The sequence below is a fragment of the Heterodontus francisci genome, chromosome 28 (assembly GCF_036365525.1).
Source record: "Heterodontus francisci isolate sHetFra1 chromosome 28, sHetFra1.hap1, whole genome shotgun sequence".
NCBI lineage: Eukaryota > Metazoa > Chordata > Chondrichthyes > Heterodontiformes > Heterodontidae > Heterodontus > Heterodontus francisci.
The window spans coordinates 28,380,882-28,401,595 of record NC_090398.1 but is presented as its reverse complement, the minus strand read 5'-3'; the positions used below and the strand labels follow the sequence as shown (position 1 = coordinate 28,401,595).

Genomic DNA, 20,714 nt, shown 5'->3' with positions numbered 1-20,714 from the left:
GATTACTACCTCTGAGGTCCTACTTTTTAACTTGGCTCCTAACTCCCTAAATTCTGCTTGTAGGACCTCATCCTGTTTTTTACCTATATCATTGGTGCCTATGTGCACAATGACAACTGGCTGTTCACCCTCCCCCTTCAGAATGTTCTGCAGCCGATCTGAGACATCCCTGACCTGTGCACCTGGGAGGCAACATACCATTCGGGAGTCTCGTTTTCGACCACAGAACCGCCTATCTACTCCCCTGACAATCGAATCCCCTATGACTATAGCCCTTCCACTCTTTTTTCCCGCCCTTCTGAACAGCAGAGCCAGCCACGGTGCCATGAACCTGGCTACTGCTGCCTTCCCCTGGTGAGCCATCTCCCTCAACAGTATCCAAAACGGTATACCTGTTGTGGAGGGAGATGACACCTGCGCTGCCTTCCTGCTCTTCCTCTGCCTTTTGGTCACCCATTCCCTTTCACCCTCAGCAATCCTAATCTGCGGTGTGACCAATTCGCTAAACGTGCTATCCACGACTTCCTCAGCATCGTGGATGCTCCAAAGTGAGTCCATCCGCAGCTCCAGAGCCGTCATGCGGTCTAACAAGAGCTGCAGCTGGACACACTTCCTGCACATGAAGGAGTCAGGGACATCGGCCCAAATGTATAGGGTTTTACTTACCCAGCAGCCCCTTGGTCCGCCGAAAACAAAAGGAAATTAAGTTTAAGCTGAAACTGACCTTCCCAGCTGCTCACTCGCTCGCACTCTCTGCTCCCGAATAAGCTGCTGCAATGAAAAATCCTCCTTTATGGCTGCTCCTTGGTCCATGAAGAGGCCTCCTGCTCACAATGGTCACCCTCGTGGCTACAGCACCAACGATTGAAGAGGAATTTCCCTCTCCTCCCGATCACTGAGGTTTGCCTGCCTGGCTCGGGCAGAGTTTGAATTGGCTGCTGCTGTTAAAATGCTGCCACAGAGTCCAGCTGCCCATCGGCATGGGGTCAGGTCGCGCCACCCATCGGCACGGGGTCAGGTCCCGCTACCCATCGGCACGGGGTCAGGTCGCGCCACCCATCGGCACGGGGTCAGATCCCACCACCCACCGGCACGGGGTCAGGTCCCACCACCCACTGGCACGGGGTCAGGTCCCACCACCCACTGGCATGGGGTCAGGTCCCGCCACCCATCGACACGGGGTCAGGTCCCGCCACCCATCGACACGGGGTCAGGTCCCACCACCCATCGACACGGGGTCAGGTCCCACCACCCACCGGTACGGGGTCAGGTCCCACCACCCACCGGCACGTGGTCAGGTCCCGCTACCCATTGACACGTGGTCAGGTCCCGCTACCCATCGACACGGGGTCAGGTCCCGCCACCCATCGACACGGGGTCAGGTCCCGCCACCCACCGGCACGGGATCAGGTCCCGCCACCCACCAGCACGGGATCAGGTCCCGCCACCCACCGGCACTGGATCAGGTCCCGCCACCCACCGGCACTGGATCAGGTCCCGCCACCCATCGGCACGGGATCAGGTCCCGCCACCCACTGGCGTCCCACTTTCAGTCCTGGCGGCAGGATTTCTTCGCTGCTGATAAAAATTCAGTCCCATTTCTCCATCGACATCCCGTGTGGTTTTCTGTTGAATTGTTTTCGTGATCACCTAATGAACTGTCTACTCGAACTTGCTAAAATCCTGGTTTTATAATCTTGCTGGAAAAATACAGTTTATACTTTTCCACACACTTTACCTCTTTCTCATAGTTTCAAACAGATTGTTACTACAACATCTGATGCTGACAAGAGCTTCTCACAGATTTTCAAAACCTTGCAACTGTCTTATCTTTAACTTTCTAGACAGTCTGCTGAATAAGACGTTTTGAATGCAGTCACCCTTACCATCATGCTGTTGATCAGTCCATTTAACAGTTCCTTTGTTAAATTAATATCCTGAAACAAACTCAGATCTTTTAGCAGGTAATTATTCCTTAAAACTGGCATCGAAAAATCCAAAATCCTTCAGGTGTTTGGATTCCCAGCTCAGGTTTGTGCAGTGATTGGTGGACCAGACCAGGAATGTATGTGATCATAGAACCACAGAAAAATTACAGCACAGAAGGAGGCCATTAAACCCGTCATGTCCCTGCCGGCCAAAAACTATCCTCCCAATTTAATTTCACATTTCAGCAACTGGTCCATAGCCCCACAGGTTACAGCACTTCAGGTACATGTCCAGGTACGTTTTAAAAGAATTGAGTGTTTCTGCCTCCACCACCATTCCTGGCAGTGAATTCCAGACACCCACCACCCTCTGGGTGAAAACAGTTTTCCTCATGTCCCTCTAATCCTTCTACCAATCACTTAAATCTGTGCTCCCTGGTAATTGACCTCTGCGCTAGTGGAAACAGGTCCTTCCTGTCTACTCTATCGAGGCCCCTCATGATTTTGTACACCTCAATTAAATCACCCCTCAGCCTTCTTTGTTCTAAGGAAAACAACCCTAGCCTATCCAATCTTTCCTCAAAGCTGTAACTTTCAAGCCATGACAGCATTCTAGTAAATCTCTTCTGTTCTCTCTCCACAGCAATTATGTCCTTCCTGTAATGTAGTGACCAGAACTGTATACAATACTCCAACTGTGGCTGAAACAGCATTTTGTGCAGTTCCAGCATTATTTTCCTGCTGTTTAATTGTATACCTTTCCCAATAAAGGAAAGCATTCCATCTGTCTTCTTCACCACTTGATCTACCTGTCCTGCCACCTTCAGGGACCTGTGGACATGCAATTCTTGTATCCCTCTCAATATCCTCCCGTTTATTGTGTATTCCCTCGCTTTATTTACCTTCCCCAAGTGCATTACCTCACGCTTCTCCGGATTGAATTCCATTTGTCACTTTTCCACCCACTGAACCAAACCATTGATATCATTCTGGAGTCTACAGCTATCCTCTTCACTATCAACTACACGACCAATTTTTGTGTCATTGGCAAATTTCCCCATCATGCCTCCCACATTTAAGTCCAAATCATTAATCTCTACCACAAACAGCAAGCGACCAACACTGAGCACTGTGGAACACCACTGGTAACAGCTTACCATTCACAAAAGCATCTGTCCACTACTACACTTTGCTTCCTGTCATTGAGCCAATTTTGGATCCAACCTGCCACATTCCCCTTTATCCCATGGGCTTTCATTTTACTGACCAGTCTGTCATGCAGGACCTTATCAAATGTCTTACTAAAATCCATATAAATCTCCTTGTTACTTCCTCAAAGAATTCAATTAAGTTAGTGAGACATGACCTTCCCTTAGCAATTCCATGCTGACTATCCCTGATCTAAGTGGCAGTTTATCCTGTCCTTCAGAATTGATTCTAATAATTTACCCACCACCGAGGTCAGACTGAGTGGTCTATAATTATCAGGCCGACCCCTCGCACCCTTTTTAAACAATGGTGTAACGTTCGCAGACCTCCAGTCGTCTGACACCTCGCCCGTATCCAGTGCGGATTTGAAGATGATCCTCAGTGCATCAGCTATTTCCTACCTGTCTTCCTTTAACAACCCGGGATACAATCCATCCGGCCCTGGTGAAGGATATTTACTTTCACCTTCTCTTGACACCAACATACCTCGTCCTCATTTGCAGCCATGTTCCAGACACCTGGGGAACTACTTTGGCTCAATTGACAACCTCCCTTCATGCAGCTGCCGACTGTGCTTTTACTGAAGGGTGACACTCAATCTCAAGTAGAACCATCCTCCTTTAGTGCACTTCCTGCATGAACTCCAACTCTTTATCAAAGGACATAGTGCTGCTCACATGTCTCCACTGTGTCATTATGTACAATGAAAACTTCCCTTTTTGTAAAAAGCTACAGCCCTTTAAGAACTGCTGTAGGACTGGATTTTACAAGCACTTGTCCAGTGAGCTACAGGGCAAGTTCTCTTGATAAAATGTTCCATTTTTTTATTCTTACAAACATGAAGGGTTTTGATCGAGTAGATCAAGAGAAACTGTTTCCACTGGCGGGAGGGGCCATAACCAGAAAACACAGGTTTAAGATAATTAGCAACAGAATCAGGGAGAAGGTGAGGCGAATCTTTTTACCGAGTCACAGAATTGTTACAGTGTAGACTGAGACCATTCGGCCCATCATGTCCTCACTGGCTCTCTGAAAGAGAAACTCCCTGCCTTCTCCCCATAACACAGCCCATTCTTCCTTTTCATATAACTCTCTAATTTTCTTTTTGAATGCTTCAATTGAACCTGCTGCAACCACATTCTCAGGCAGCGCATTCCAGACCTTAACCACTCGCTGTGTGAAAAAGTTTTTCCTCATGTCGCTTTTGCTTCTCTTACCAAACACTTTAAATCTGTGCCCTCTCATTCTAGATCCTTTCACAAATGGGAACAGTTTCTCTCTATCTACTCTGTCCAGATCCCTCATGATTTTGTACACCTCGATCAAATCACCTCTCAGCCTTCTCTTCTCTGAGGAAAACAGTCCTAACTTCCCCAATCTATCTTCATAACTGTAGTTCCTCATCCCTGGAACCATTCTTTTTAATCTTTTCTGTACTTTCTCCAAAGCCCTCACGTCTTCCCTCAAGTGTGGTGCCTAGAATTGGACACAATACTCCAGCGGAGGCTGAAGTCTTATACAAGTCTTACACAGTCATTTGCTGTGATCTGGATTGCATTGCCTGAAATGACAGTGAAGCAGATTTAATCATAACTTTCAAAAGGGAATACTTGAAAGGAAAGATTTGCAGGGGGATAGCATCAGGTGAATTGCTCATTCAGAGGGCTGGTGCAGACACGATGGGCTGAATGGCCTCCTTCTGCACTGTAACAATTCTGTGATTCTGAAATTGTCCATTTTGGCTGGAAGAATAAAAGAAACATATTATCTAAATGGTGAGAGATTGCAGAGCTCGGAGATACAGAGAGATCTGGGTGTCCTAGTGCATGAATCACAAAAAGTTAGTGTACAGGTACAGCAAGTAATTAGGAAAGCTAATAGAATGTTATCCTTTATTGTGAGGGGAATTGAATACAAAAGTAGAGAGGTTATATTTCAGTTATACAGGGTATTGTTGAGACCACATCTGGAGTAATGTGTAGAGTATTGGTCTCCTTATTTAAGGAAGGATGGAAATGCATTGGAAACAGTTCAAAGAAGGTTTACTAGAGTAATATCTGGAATGGGTGGGTTGTCCTGTGAGGAAAGGTTGGACATTCTAGAGTTGTAACTGCTGAAGTTCAGAAGAGTAAGAAGCAACTTGATTGAAACATATAAGATTCTGAAGGGTCAGGACAGGGTGGATGTGGAAAGGATGTTTCCTCTTGTGGGAGAATCTAGAATCAGGGGTCACTGTTTAAAAATAAGGGGTCGCCCATTTAAGACAGAGATGAGAATTTTTTTTCTCTCAGGTTTGTGAGTCTTTGGAACTTTCTTCCTCAAAAGGCAGTGGAGGCAGAGTCTTTGAATGTTTTTAAGTCAGAGGTAGATAGATTCTTCATTCGCAAGGGGGTGAAAGGTTATTGAGGATAGGTAGGAGATCAGCCTTGATCATGTTGGATGGCGGAGCAAACTCAAGGGGCCGAGTGGCATACTCCTGCTCCTAATTCATATGTAAGGAGAACAACCCCAGATTTTCCAATCTAACCTTGTCGCTGAAATCCTCCATCCCCTGGAATTGTTCTGTTAAATCTCCACTGCACCCTCTCAGGGACCCTCACATCCTTCCAAATGTGTGGTGACCAAATCTGGGTGTAATACTCCAATTGTGGCTTAACCAGAGCTTTATAAAGATGCTACATAACTTCCCTGCTTTTGTACTCAATACTTCTATTTATGAAGCCCAAGATCCCATAAACTTTGTTAACTACTCTCCCAATATGTCCTGCCATGTTCAAAGACCCATACACATGAACCCCCAGATCCCTCTGTTCCTGCACACTCTACAACAGTGTCATTAAGTCTATATTGCCTCTCCCTATCTCTTCTGCCAAATGCATCACCTTACACTTCTCTGTATGATATTCCATCTGCTATTTGCCTGCCCATTCTGATAGCCTATCAATGTCCTGATGCAGGCAATTGGTATCATCCTCATAAGAACATTAGAAATAGGAGCAGGAGTAGGCCATTCTCAGCCCCTCGAGTCTGTTCTGTCATTCAATAAGATCATGACTGATCTAATTGTGGCCTTATCTCTGCTTTCCTGCCTGCCCCCAATAAACCTTGTCTCCCTTGTCAATCAGAAACCTGTCTAACTCAGCCTTGAATATATTCAATGATCCAGCCTCCACTGCTCTCTGGGGAAGAGTGTTCCAAACACTAACAACCCTCGGAGAAGCAGTTCCTCCTCATCTCCGTCTTCAATGGGAGGCCCCTTAATTTGAACCTGTGCTTCCCCCCCCACCCAGTTCTGCATTCCCCACCAGGGGAAACATCCCCTCAGCATCTACCCTGTCAAGTCCCCTCAGAATCTTATATTTTTCAATTCGATCACATCTCAATCTTCTAAACTCCAATGAGTATACGTCCAACTTGCTCAACCTTTCCTCATCAGACAAACCCCTTGTTGACCCTTTTTCTCTGTAGGGTATCAACTGATGTGACAGACAAAGATACACTGAAACCAAAATCTCGGATAACTTCACTTTATTAGTACTCGAATCACTTAAAGCATACAAAAGCTTACAACAGTTTTATTTAGACATCAAATAAGTACAAGTCTCGCTTCTTGTACAAGATATTACCCGTCAACACAGAGGTGATCAGTCTCTTGTCACGGTTGATCACTGAGCCTCCAGACTCAGGGTCCTGTCTTCGAGAGTTGTTCCCGGCTTCTCGCCGAGAATACCCTCCAGTTTTAACCCTTATATATTCTTTGAAGGCTCCTTGTTCAATCCATGACTCACATGATCTTGTTTTGCACAAATCTTCAAGCATTATCGCATCTTTGGACAGCATTAGCCATTTAGCCACCTGGACAGAAGTCCAGACTTGTTTACAATAACCACTGTTCATTCCCCTATATCTGTTCCTCTTTTATCTATTCTTGTTCAACACTCTAGTCTAATGGTCACATATCCCTAACCACAAGCTTCAACATGTCTGTTAGCTTGCCAGCCAAAGACTTGCAGGTTGATAGGTAAATTGACCATTGCAAATTGCCCCTAGTGCAGATGGGTGGTAGGAGGATTGAGGGAAGGTGGGGATGTGGTGGGGAATATGGGATTAATGTAGGATTAATATAAATGTGTGGTTGTTGGTCGGCACAGACTCGGTGGGCCAAAGGGCCTGTTTCAGTGCTGTATCTCTCTATGACTCTTAAGTTCTGCGCTTATCTTGAGCTGCCTTAGAGCATGCTGGGTATAAAGCGTTACTTGACCAACTTTTCAGGGCCTACACCCTCATTCAGGAATCAGCCTAGTGACCTCTGAACTACTTCCAATGCAAGTGTATCCCTCCTTAAATAAGGTGACCAAAACTGTACAGAGTACTGCAGATGCGGACACAACAATGATCTGTACTGTTGTAGCAAGACTTGCCTATTTTTATACGCCATCCCCTTTGCAATGAAGGCCAACATTAATTTACCTTCCTAATTACTTGGTGTTCCTGCATGCTGAGTGTTTGTGAGTCATGTACAAGGTCACCCAGGTACCTCTGGACCACAGCATTCTGCAGTCTCTCTCCATGTAAATAATTGTATTCCTGCTGGCAGATGGAGTATAATGCAAAAAATGTGAGGTTGTCCACTTTAGCAGGAATAAACTGACGCTGACCCTCCAATTCCAGCTATTTACTTTTATGTGGTACTTTGTCAAATGTTTTCTTAAAGTCTTCAAGACAACATCCACCGATTTCCCTTCATCAACCTTCCCTGTTACTTCATTTAAAAAAAAATCAGTTACTTTCGTCAAATACGATTTGCTGTTTTCAAAGGCTCGCCCGAATTAACATAAACCTCTCCAAGTGCTGATCAATGTTTTTTCCCTGATTATTCTTTCTAAAACCTTACCCACCACTGATGTTAAACTGCCCGTCCTGTAGTTACTCCGAATGTCCTTACACCCTATTTTGAGTCAGTGTGTCATATTTTTTCCAATCCTCTGGCACCTCCCCTGTATCTAGGGAAGATTGGAAGATTATGACAAGCCCTTCTGCTCTCTCCACCCCACCTCCCTGAGCAACCTGGGATACAAGCCATCCGGACCAGACGACCTATCCACTCCAAGCAAAGCCAGCCTTTCTAGTCCATCCGGCCGAGCAATTTTCACCCGTCCATTACTTCCAGCATCTCCACTTCTGCTATTTTGTCAGCATTATCTTCCTTAGCAGACACCAATACAAAGTACTCATTAGGTATTTTAACCTTACCCTGTGTCTCTAAACATATATCACCTTCTTAGTTACTAATAGACCCCACCGTGCCTCTGACTATCCAGTTACCATTTACATGCTGGTGGAAGATTTTTGGATTCCCTTTTATATTCACTGCCATTCTATTCTCACATTCTCTCTTTGCCAGTCTTAATTTGCTCTTCACTTCCCCTTTCAACTTATTGTATTTGTCCTGGTTCTCTCATGAAGAATCCAGCTGACATGAATCATACACCCTTTTCTTGTTTCAGTATATTCTCTACCTCGTTCATCATCCCAGGAGTCCTGGCTTTGGTTCCACTAACTTTTACCCTTGTTGGAATGGACTGAACCTGTACCTGAAACATCTCCTCCCATTGGAGACTGCTGAGAATGACAACACATTGGAGAGCAGTCCAGACCATGGCACCAATGAGCAAGAGACTGCACAGGGGGAACAGCAAAGTGTAGGAATGCAGTGGTTATAGGAGATTCCATAGTCAGGTATTTCTGTAACCCTCATTGTGAGTCCCACATGGTGTGTTGTCTCCCCAATGCCGGGGTAAAGGAGAGAGTGTAGAATAGTTTGCAGGGGGAAGGAAGCGAGCTAGAAGTTGTGGTACACATCAGTACCAATGACATAGAGAGGGCAGGTATTGAGGTCCTATAGTCTGATTTTCAGGAGCTCGGGAGAAAATTAAAAAGTTGGATCTCGAAGGTAATAACCTCTGGATTAGTCCCAGTGTCACACGCCAGTGAGAGTAGAAATCGGAAGATAAGGAGCATCAATACGTGGCTTGAAGCATGGTGCAGGAGGGAGGGCTTCAGATTCTTGGGGCATTGGGACCAGTTCTGGGGAAGGAGGCACCGATTCAAAAGGGACAGGTTCCACCCCAACAGGACTGGGACCAATGGCCGTGTGGGGATGTTCACTTGCGCGGTTGCGGAGGGTTTAAATTAAAGTGGCAGGAGGATGGTCACCAGCATATAGAAGTACAATCGAGGAATAAGGTACATAAAGGAGTGAGTATTGGAGAAACAACAGAAGGAAGTAGTCCAATATTAGATACGAACATACACCTTAGCAGGTGGAGTTGACCATTCGGCCCCTCAATCCTGTTCCACCATTTGATAAGATCATGACTGATCCCCAACTCTACTTTCCTGTCCAGCTGCTATAATCTTTGACACCCCATCAATCAAGAATCTGTCGAACTCAGCCTTAAAAATATTCAATGACCCTGCCTCCACTGCTCTCTGGAGAAGAGAATTCCACAGACTAACAACCCTATGAGAGAAAACATTTCTCATCATCTCTGTCTTAAATGGGAGACCCTTTATTTTTAAACTGTGTTCCCTAATTTTAGTCTCTCCCACAAGGGGAAACATCTTTTCAGCATCCACCTGTCAAGTCCCCTCAGGATCTTATATGTTTCAATAAGATCACCTCTCATTCTTCTAAACTCCAATGAATATGATCACCCCTTCATCCCAGGAATCTGTCGAATGAACCTTCTCTGAACTGTTTCGAATGCAATTCTATCCTTTCTTACGTAAGGAGACAAAAACTGACTGCAGTACCTCAGATGTGGTCTCACCAACACCCTGTCCAATTGTAACTAAGCTTCCCTATTTTTATATTCTATTCCCCTTGCATTAAACAACAACATTCCATTTCCTTCCTAATCACTCACTGTACCTGCAGACTAACTTTGTGAATCATGTACCAGGACACCCAGATCCCTCTGTACTGCAGAGTTCTGCAATCTCTCTCCATTTAAATAATATACTGCTTTTCAATTCTTCCTGCCAAAGTGGACAAGTACACATTTTCCCACATTATACTCCACCTGCCAAATATTTGCCTCCTCACTTAACCAATCGATATCTCTTTGTAGACACTTTATTTACTTCATTGGTTCTAAAGTGCTTTGAGATGTTTGGTGGTTGTGAAAAGCGCTATAGAAATGTAAGTCTTTTTCTTTATATGGAGATATTAGATCAGGTGACCAAAAGCTTGGTCTAAAGTAGGTTTTAAGGATTGTCTTATTGGAGGAAAGTGTTCTGGGGAGGGTATTCCAGAGCTTGGGGCCTGGAAAACTGAAGGTCACCAATGGTGGAGCGATTAAAATCAGGGATGTACAAGAGGCCAGAATTAGAGGAGCACAGATATCTCGGAGGGTTGTGGGGCTGGAGGAGATTACAGCGATAGAGAGATTAAGAAGGATTACAAGGAATACAAAGACATGTTTAGACATGTGTGTATAAACACAAAGTGTGGTGAATCAGTTTGTTGAGCTACAAGCACAAACAGCATGTGGGAATATGAAATAAAAACAAAGTGCAGTAAATACTCAGCAGGTCTGGCAGCATCTGTGGAGAGAGAAGCAAAGTTAACGTTTCAGGTCTGTGACCTTTCATCAGAACTGATGTAAAGATAGGGAAGGATAAAAGGGAAGTGTGGTGACAGTACTGATTAGGGAAGACATTGTCCCTCTGTCTCTCCACACTCTTTAGAACTATGGCATTAAGTCTATATTGCCTCTCCCTCCCCATTCTGCCAAAATGCATCACCTCACACTTCACTGTATTAAATTCCATCTGCCACTTGTCTGCCTATATTACTAGTCTATCTCTGCCCTGTTACAGTCGATTGGTGACATCCTCACAGTCTGCTACATCTCCGAGTTTGGTATCATCAGTAAATTTTGAAATTTTATTCCGTTCCAACATCCAAGTCATTTAGAAATGTCACAAATAAAATCAGTGCACCAGCACTGACCCTTGGGGAACATCAATGTCCACCATCCAGTAGTTTGATAACCAATCATTTACCACCACTCGCTGGTTTCCATCCTAAAACCAGTTTTTTTGACACTGACCTTTCTGTTCGATGCACCTCGATTTTTTTATTAACCAGCCTTTTATGTGGAACTTTGTCAAAAGCTATTTTAAAATCCATATCGAGAACGTCCACCGAATTCCCCTCATCAACCTTCTCTCTTACATCATTAAAAAACATTCAGTTAGATTAGTCAAACATGATCTGCCTTTTACAAATCCGTACTGACTCTCCTTAATGAACTCAAACCTCTCCAAACACCTGTTAATTTTTTCCCTGATCATTGGTTCCAAAATCTTACCCAACACAGTTAAACTGACTGGTCTGTAGTTACTACACATGTTCTTACAAACTTTCTTGAACAAGGGTGTCACATCTGCCACTCTCCAATCCTCGAGCACCTTCCCCGTATCTGGGGAAGATTGGAGGTTTATGGCAAGCCCTTACATATCTCCACCCCCACTTCCTGAAGCAACCTGGATGCAAGATATCCAGACCAGGTGACATATACACTCTAAGCAGAGCCGGCCTTTCCAGTACACCCTGCCGATCAATTTTCACCCCATCCATTACCCCTACCATCTCCGCTTCAACCGGTATTTTGTCACATTTCAATTCCTTAGTGAACACCAATACGAAGTATTCATTTCATGTTCTAGCCTTGCCCTGCACCTCCAAGCACATATCACCCTCTTTGACCTTAAGAGGCCTCACCCCACATCTTACTACCCCCTGAAGCCCTTAAGGTGATTGGTAGAAGGATTAGAGGGGACATAAGGAGAAACGTTTTCACCCAGAGGGTGGTGGGTGTCTGGAATTCACTGTCAGGAATGGTGGTGGAGGCAGAAACTCTCAGTTCTTTGAAATGGTACCTGGACATGTACCGAGGGTGCTGTAACCTGCGTGGCTGTGGACCAGGTGCTGGTAGATGGAATTAGTTTGGGTGGATAGCTTGTTTGGCCAGCACAGACACGATGTGCTGAATGGCCTCCTTCTGTGCTGTCCTTTTTCGATGTTTCTATGTTTCTTACCATTTACAAGCTGTTAGAAGATTTTTGGATTCCCTTTTACGTTAACTGCCATTCCATTCTCAGATGACCACACACATCAGAGCCACAGCAATCTCCCGCACGGCAGCTCATTTAAATAGCCGGCACGGCCTCCCCCGACAACGTGGAGGGGACGGGCAGTCTGACATCTGCAATGGTTTCAGATGTCTGTGTGCAGGAGCTGGTGCCATCTTTCAAGGGCAACCAGTGCTGTCCCCAAAATTTACCAAATAAATTTGTAACGCCCCTTTCCCACCCCTGATTACAATTACATTAAGTATTTTCCCTTTCCCACCACAAAACACATACCTTTGAAACGTGACCTTTGGTCCCCCAGACTGTACAAAGTTTAAAGTTCATCCCTTCCCACAATCCCCTAAAGTCCTCACTTTTTTTTTCTTTCCAATGAGTACTACTAAAGAGTGTTTTTATTTAATTCAGTGTAGCTTGTTAAGGACTTTTTATTGTAGTGGGTAGAACAAGGCCCCAAGTGTAATTAGTATTTTTTAAAGGGAGTAACTAAATTAATTTAAAGGTAAGTCATGGCAGGAGAGCTCAGCCCTGTGGTATACTCCTCCTACGGTATGTGAGAAATCAGGGATGTTTCCAGTATCCCTGGTGACCATGTGTGCAGGAAGTGTATCCATCTGCAGCTACTGCCTACCCGCATTCCAGAACTGGAGCTGCAGGTGGATTCACTGTGGAGCATCCGCGATGCTGAGGACGTCGTGGATAGCACGTTTAGTGAGGTGGTCACACCGCAGGTAATGGCTGCACAGGCAGAAAAGGGATCGGTGACCACCAGACGGAGTAGTAGACGCAGGCAGTTAGTGCAGGAGTCCCCTGTGGTCATCCCCCTCTCAAACACATATACCTCTTTGGATACTGTTTGGGGGGGAATGAGCTCCCAGGGGAAAGCAGCAACAGCCAGGTCTGTGGTAACACGGAGGGCTCTGCTGCACAGCAGGGGAGGAAAAGGGTTGGAAGAGCAATAGTGATAGGAGGTTTCTTTTTTAGTTTAGTTTAGTTCAGAGATACAGCACTGAAACAGGCCCTTCAGCCCACCGAGTCTGTGCCGCCCATCAACCACCCATTTATACTAACCCTATACTAATTCCATATACCACATCCCCACCTGTCCCTATATTTCCCTCCCACCTACCTACACTAGGGGCGATTTATAATGGCCAATTTACCTATCAACCTGCAAGTCTTTGGCATGTGGGAGGAAACCGGAGCACTCAGAGGAAACCCACGCAGACACAGGGAGAACTTGCAAACTCCACACAGGCAGTACCCAGAATTGAACCCGGGTCACTGGAGCTGTGAGGCTGCGGTGCTAACCACTGCGCCACTGTGCCGCCCATCGTAAGGGATGCAGATATTCGTTTCTGTGGCCGCAAACGAGACTCCAGGATGGAATGTTGCCTCCCTGGTGCTCGGGTCATGGATGTCTTGGAGCGGCTGCAGGACATTCTGAAAGGGGAGGTGAGCAGCCAGAGGTCATGGTCCATATTGGTACTAACGACATCGGCAGGAAGAGAGATGAGGTCCTGCAAAGTGAATATAGGGAGCTCGGCAGAAGGTTAAAAAGCAGGACCTCGAGGGTTGTAATCTCAGGATTACTCCCTGTGCCACGTGCTAGTGAAGGTAAGAATAGGAGGATAAGGTAAATGAATGCGTGGCTGAAGAGCTGGTGTTGGCAGGAGGGCTTCAGCTACATGCGTCATTGGGATCTCTTCTGGTGCAGAGGTGACCTGCACAAGAGGGACAGGTTGCATCTAAACTGGAACGGGACCAATATCCTTGCGGGGGGGTTTGCAAGTACTACTCGGGAGGGTTTAAACTGGTCTGGCAGGGAGGTGGGACCCAAAGTAGCAGTCTCTCCGATGAGATAGTTGAGATAAATGTAGAGGTTAAAGGAAGCAAGTCCAGTCGGCAGGACAGGGAGCATGGATGGTCTGGTTGGCTAAACTGCATTTACCTTAATGCGAGAAGCCTTACAGGTAAGGCAGATGAACTCAGAGCATGGATCAGTACATGGGATTGTGATATTATAGCTATTATGGAAACATGGTTGAGGGATGGGCAGGACTGGCAGCTCAATGTTCCGGGGTACCAATGCTTCTGGTGTGACAGAGGTGAAGGTAAGAGAGGAGGGGGAGTTGCACTATTGATTAGGGAGGACATCACGGCAGTACTCAGAGAGGATATCCCGGGGGGAATGTCCAGTGAGGCCATATGGGTAGAACTTAGAAAATAAGAAAGGGGTGATCGCTTTGATGGGATTATACTATCGGCCCCCCAATAGTCAGAGGGAATTGGAGGAGCACATATATCGGGAAATCACAGATAGGTGTAGGAATTATAGGGTTGTAATAGTAGGTGATTTTAACTTCCCCAATATTGACTTGGGACTGCCTTAATGCCAAGGGATTAGATGGGGAAGAATTTGTTAAGTGTGTCCAGGATAGTTTTCTGAAGCAGTGTGTGGATGGCCCTACTAGAAAAGGGGCTACACTCGACCTCCTCTTGGGAAATGAGGCTGGGCAGGTGGTTGATGTGTCAGTGGGGGAGCACTTTGGGACCAGTGACCATAACTCTATTAGCTTCAAGATAGTTATGGAAAAGGATAGGACTGGTCCTCAGGTTGAAGTCTTAAATTGGGGGAAGGCTAATTTCGATGGCATCAGACAGGAACTCTCAGAAGTTGAATGGGAGAGGCTGTTTACAGGTAAAGGGACATCGGGCAAGTGGGAGGCTTTTAAAAGTGAGATAGGAAGAGTTCAGGGCCAGCATGTTCCTGTTAGATTAAAGGGCAAGGCTCACAAGTTTAGGGAACCTTGGTTGATGAGGGATATTGAGGGTCTGTTCAAGACAAAGAAGGAGGCACATGTCAGGTATAGGCAGCTGGGATAAAGCGAGTCCCTCGAGGAGTATAGGGGATGTAGGAGTACACTTAAGAAGGAAATTAGGAAGGCGAAAAGGGGCCATGAGATTTCCCTGGCCGATAAGATAAAGGAGAATCCTAAAAGATTCTATAAGTATATCAAGAGTAAAAGGGTAGCTAGGGAGAAAGTAGGTTCCTTTAAAGATCAGTGTGGCAATCTATGTGTGGAGCCATGGGAAATGGGCGAGGTCCTAAATGAATACTTCTCGTCTGTATTTATCGTGGAGAAGGTCATTGAAGCTAGTGATTTCAAGGGAGGGACCAGCGATATCCTGGAGCATATCAACATTACAAAGGAGGAGGTGTTGGAAGTTTTGAAGCGCATTAAGGTGGATAAATCCCCAGCGCCTGACCAGGTGTATCCGAGGATGCTATGGGAAGCAAGGGAGGAGATTGCTGGGGCCCTGGCAGAGATTTTTGTATCATCGTTAGCCACAGGTGGTGTTGGAGAAATCCAGATTATGCCAAATTGTTGAACAAATTCTCCGGATTCAGACTTTGAAAATAAACACTTTATTGCATGATATCATGGGGTGCACACCTTCCCTTAAGGCGGTCCAGTGCTACTCCACCGGACAAAGGAAAATCCACAATGGATAGACAGTTACTCAGCCCATCCAGGCTGGACATCATCCAATCAGAATGGTTATTGATTACATACATTACACATATTACCAATTAGATTACTGATTAATCATCATGTGGCAACGTGATCAGCTCATGCAAGCCCCTGATCACCAATTGATGATCTCAGGCCCCATCAATTATCCTGGAGTCTTCCAACTATCACTTTAATTGGGCCTGCATTCCTGAGGGTGCGGTGCAGTGTGCAGTTACACTGATAAGAGGGGCCCCTCTCGGTGTCTGTGCTGTGCTGTACCAGGCTCAAACTGCGAGCTAACTAACCTGTCCCACAATGCCTCGGGTAAATACTCCATTTTGTACCAATATGTAACTATACTCTCATATATAAGTTGAAAGTATATATATATATATATATATACATATATTCGCTAGGATTATATTAATCTACTTACTCAAATAACAGTTATAGAAGCAAAAGCTCAGCAAAACTGCTCCCACAGTGAGGTACCGGAAGACTGGAGGATAGCTAATGTTGTGTCTTTATTTAAGAAGGGCAGCAGGGATAAGCCAGGGAACTACAGGCCGGTGAGCCTTACATCAGTGGTGGGAAAGTTATTGGAAGGGATTCTGAGAGACAGGATTTATATGCATCTGGAAAGGCATGGTCTGATTAGGGATAGTCAGCATGGCTTTGTGCGTGGGAAATCATGTCTCACGAATTTGATTGAGTTTTTTGAGGATTTGACCAAGAGGATTGATGAGGGCAGGGCGATGGACGTTGTCCACATGACTTTAGCAAGGCCTTTGATAAGGTCCCACATTGTAGGCTGGTGCGGAAGGTTCGAACACATGGGATCCAGGGTGAGCTAACCAATTGGATACAAAAATTGGCTTGGTGATAGGAGGCAGAGGGTGGTAGCGGAGGGTTGTTTTTCAGATTGGAGGCCGGTGACCAGTGGTGTGCCGCAGGGATTGATGCTGGGCCCTCTGTAGTTTGTCATATATATTAATGACTTGGATGTGAATGCAAGGGGCATGATTAGTACGTTTGCAGATGACACCAAAATTGGTGGTATAGTGGACAGTCAAGAATGTTGTCTCAGGTTACAAAAGGATATCGATCAACTGGGAAAGTGGGCAAGGGATTGGCAAATGGAATTTAATGCATACAAGTGTGAAGTGATGCATTTTGGGAAGTTAAACCAGGTCAGGACATTTACAGTGAATGGCAGGGCCCTGGGGAGTGTTCTTGAGCAGAGAGACCTCGGGGTGCAAGTACATTGTTCCCTGAAGGTGGAAACACAGGTAGACAGGGTGGTGAAGAAGGTGTCTGGCATGCTTGCCTTCATCAGCTGAGGCATTGAGTACAAGAGTTGGGACGTCATGTTGCAGTTGTACATAACGTTGGTTCGGCCACACTTGGAGTACTGTGTGCAGTTCTGGTCGCCGTACTGCAGGAAAGATGTGATTAAGCTAGAGAGGATGCAGAAAAGAATCACAAGGATGTTACCTGGTTTGGAGGGCCTGAGTTATAAAGAGAGATTGGATAGGCTGGGTCTGTTTTCCCTGGAGCGAAGGAGGCTGAGAAGGGACATGATAGAAGTATATAAAATTATGAGAGGCACAGATAGGGTAGATAGCCAGAGTTTGTTTCCCATGGTAGGGGTGACTAAAACTAGAGGGCATAGATTTAAGGTGAGAGAGAGGAGGTTTAAAGGGAATCAAAGGGGTAAATGTTTCACACAAAGAATAGTGGGTATCTGGAATGAGCTGCCAGAGGAGGTGGTGGAGGCAGGGACAGTAGCAAAATTTAAGAGGCATCTGGAAAGGTACTTGAATGAGAAAGACATAGAGGGATATGGAATTAATGCAGGCAGGTGGGATTAGTATAGATAGGCTTTATGGTCGGCATGGACACAGTGGGCCGAAGGGTCTGTTTCTATGCTGTACGACTCTATGAGAATGCTCCACTTACCTGTATTGTTTATTTTCAGGTTCATTTCATTTTCTGTTCATCCCTCCCCATCTCCCCACCCTCCCCCACCCTGCCCCGTCTTATTAGTTTAAAGCCTTTACCATCTCCCTATTTACTCTTTCCACTGGGACACAGGTCCCATCCCGGTTCAGGTGGAGTCTGTAAACTCAGTATAACTCCTTCCTGTGCCAGTACCGGTGCCAGTGTTTCATTTAAAGGAACCCCTCTTTCCCACACCAGCTCTTTAGCCACACTTTAATTCTCCTGATCTGACTGTTTCTTTGCCAATTTACATGTGGCTTGGGAAATAATCCAGTGATTATTGCCCTTGAGGTCCTGCTTTTTAATTTAGCTCCTAACACCTGATATTCCCTCAGCTGGATCTCCTCCCGGTTCCTACATATGTCGTTTGTTCCAACATCGACCACGACAACTGGATTATTCCCTCCCCTTCCAAATTGCTCTCCTGCCACCATAAGATATCCCTTACCCTGGCACCTTGTAGACAACGCACCCGACAGGATTCTCATTCATGACTGCAGAGGACGCTATCCATCCCTCTAATTATAGAAACCCTTCTCACTACCACATTCTATTCTGCTCTTTCCCCCTTGGACAGTCTTCTGAGCCACAGTACCTTGGTCTACATTGTGACTGTCCTCCCCACAGTCTTTCTCCTTGTCCTCACAGGTAACAAGTACATTGTACCTTTTGGACAGTACCTGTGTTTGAGGAACCTCCTTCTCAATCTCTCCTCAGTCCTCACCACGCTGCTCCCTAATGGTTACATCTTCTTCTTGAACCTGTGATTTTCTCTGAACTGTGACTGTGTTCTGGATAAAACTGTGAAGACATTCCACCCCCTCCCTTATGTTTGGGAATGTCTCTAACTCACATTCCAGCCCATTGACTCTGAGCTGGAATGACTGAAGACGGAGACATTTCCTGCTGGTGTGGGAATGTGGGACAGTCTCGCTATCCTCAAGCTCCCACATCCTACAGTCCTGACATGTAGCCTGCCCTGTCATCTCTAGTCTTTTATAATTAATTTGTTTATTGATAATCTGAATAAATGTAATTAGGTCTTTTAAAACAATTCATAATAAATGTATTAATTAGTTCATTTATCGAATTAATTTAATAAAGTAATAGATTTATTTCCCCAAGCAATACTTTATTCAAATGCTGTCACTTAGAGAGACAAAAACACACTGTAATACTCACCAACCAAACACCTACCTTCTGTCCCGTTACTTCCCTCTTTGATGTTTATTGACAGCTCCTGAATATATGAGGAGTTCTACAGTGTGAGATTCATTGTCAGTGATGGGAAAATCTGGTTATTAATTTCCTCAAGTCTTTTTCAGTGTTTCCTGTAACATTCAACAGAAAGTGAATTGTATCAGGTCCAGGGTTTGATTCAGTTTGTTTCTCACTCTCTGTCTGTTTGTGTTTAGACTGGATTCCAATAATCTGGGAGATTCAGGAGTGAAATTACTGTCTGCGGCTTTGAGGAACCCGGACTGTAAAATACAGAAACTGGGGTAAGTACCAGACTGTGTGAGATTGTGTTTATAATAACTGGGTATCTGACACTGTACATTACTATTAATATCAGTAATGGTGTTATTAATAAACACTGTGCATTATTATTAGTATCAGTAATAGTGTTATTGCTAAGCACTGCATATTACTCTACTAATAACACCATCAGTAATAATGTTATTAATAAACCCCCCCGCACTCTCTGCACTTCCCCACCCGCTCTGATTCCTGTTATTTCTCTATCTTTGATCCCAGGCTGGGAAGAAACAATCTCACAGATTCTTGTATCGAAGATCTCGCATCTGCTCTCAGTACAAACCGATCACTGACGGATCTGGACCTGAGTGATAATAATCTGGGAGATTCAGGAGTGAAACTACTGTCTGAGGCTCTGAGGAACCCGGACTGTAAAATACAGAAACTGGGGTAAGTACCAGACTGTGTGAGATTGTGTTTATAATAACTGGGTATCTGACACTGTACATTACTATTAATATCAGTAATGGTGTTATTACTAAGCACTGCATATTACTCTAGTAATAACACCATCAGTAATAATGTTACTAATAAACACTGGGGATTTACTCTGATTCCTGTTATTTCTCCATCTTTGATGCCAGGCTGGTAGAAAACAATCTCACAGCTTCTTGTATCGAAGATCTCGCATCTACTCTCAGTACAAACCGATCTCTGACTGATCTGGACCTGAATTTTAATAAACTGGGAGATTCAGGAGTGAAACTGCCGTTTGACGCTCTGAGGAACCCGGACTGTAAAATACAGAAACTGAAGTAAGTGATAATTGTATATTAATTGTGTGCAGATAGTAGGCATTAACTGGGGTTTCACTTGAGCACATATAAATAGACATTTATCAATACTGTGGTGTGGTTGAGTGAGGAATGTGTATGTTTGTAATGCTAAACTCTAAATTAATGTAAGACTAAGTAAAGATTAGCTCCAGTAATATTCTTCACCAACTGGATTTCCAGAGTAGAATATGGTAACAGAGAATGGTCCCCTCAAGGTGAAGGGCGAAGGTTATGAATAAAATGGCTGCGTTTGCTGACAATGTAACCACCAGGTGGCACTGCACTGGCACATGTGTAAATACAGCCTGCTGCACTGAAACGTCACTGTCTGCGGTGTTCGGGTAGCTGCCAGGACTAAAGATGGAGCTGTTCATATAATCACAGAAAGGCAACTGAAACACATGGCAGCACACAATGGCTGGACAGGGAGCGGGGTGTGTGGGGGGGATGTGAGGTGGGAGCGGAGAGAGGGAGGGCTGGGGCAGAGGGCGACCAGAGTGAGGATGGTGGATGAGGAGCGGGGATGGGGGGAGTGGGGATGAAGAATGAAGAGGGGTGGGGAGAGGGGAGCGAAGAGCGGGGTG

The 20,714-nt window shown here is 45.3% G+C and overlaps 1 protein-coding gene across 1 annotated transcript in view; it reads left to right on the top strand.

Moving 5' to 3' along the window:
* The window catches only part of LOC137345173 (NACHT, LRR and PYD domains-containing protein 3-like), a 113,544-nt gene that overhangs the window by 79,902 nt on the left and 12,928 nt on the right, over positions 1-20,714 (top strand). Inside the window, exons 6-8 of the mRNA XM_068008638.1 lie at positions 19,231-19,317; positions 19,574-19,744; positions 19,939-20,109. Of these exons, the coding sequence (XP_067864739.1) occupies positions 19,231-19,317; positions 19,574-19,744; positions 19,939-20,109 (429 nt within the window). The remainder of the gene's footprint in view (positions 1-19,230; positions 19,318-19,573; positions 19,745-19,938; positions 20,110-20,714) is intronic.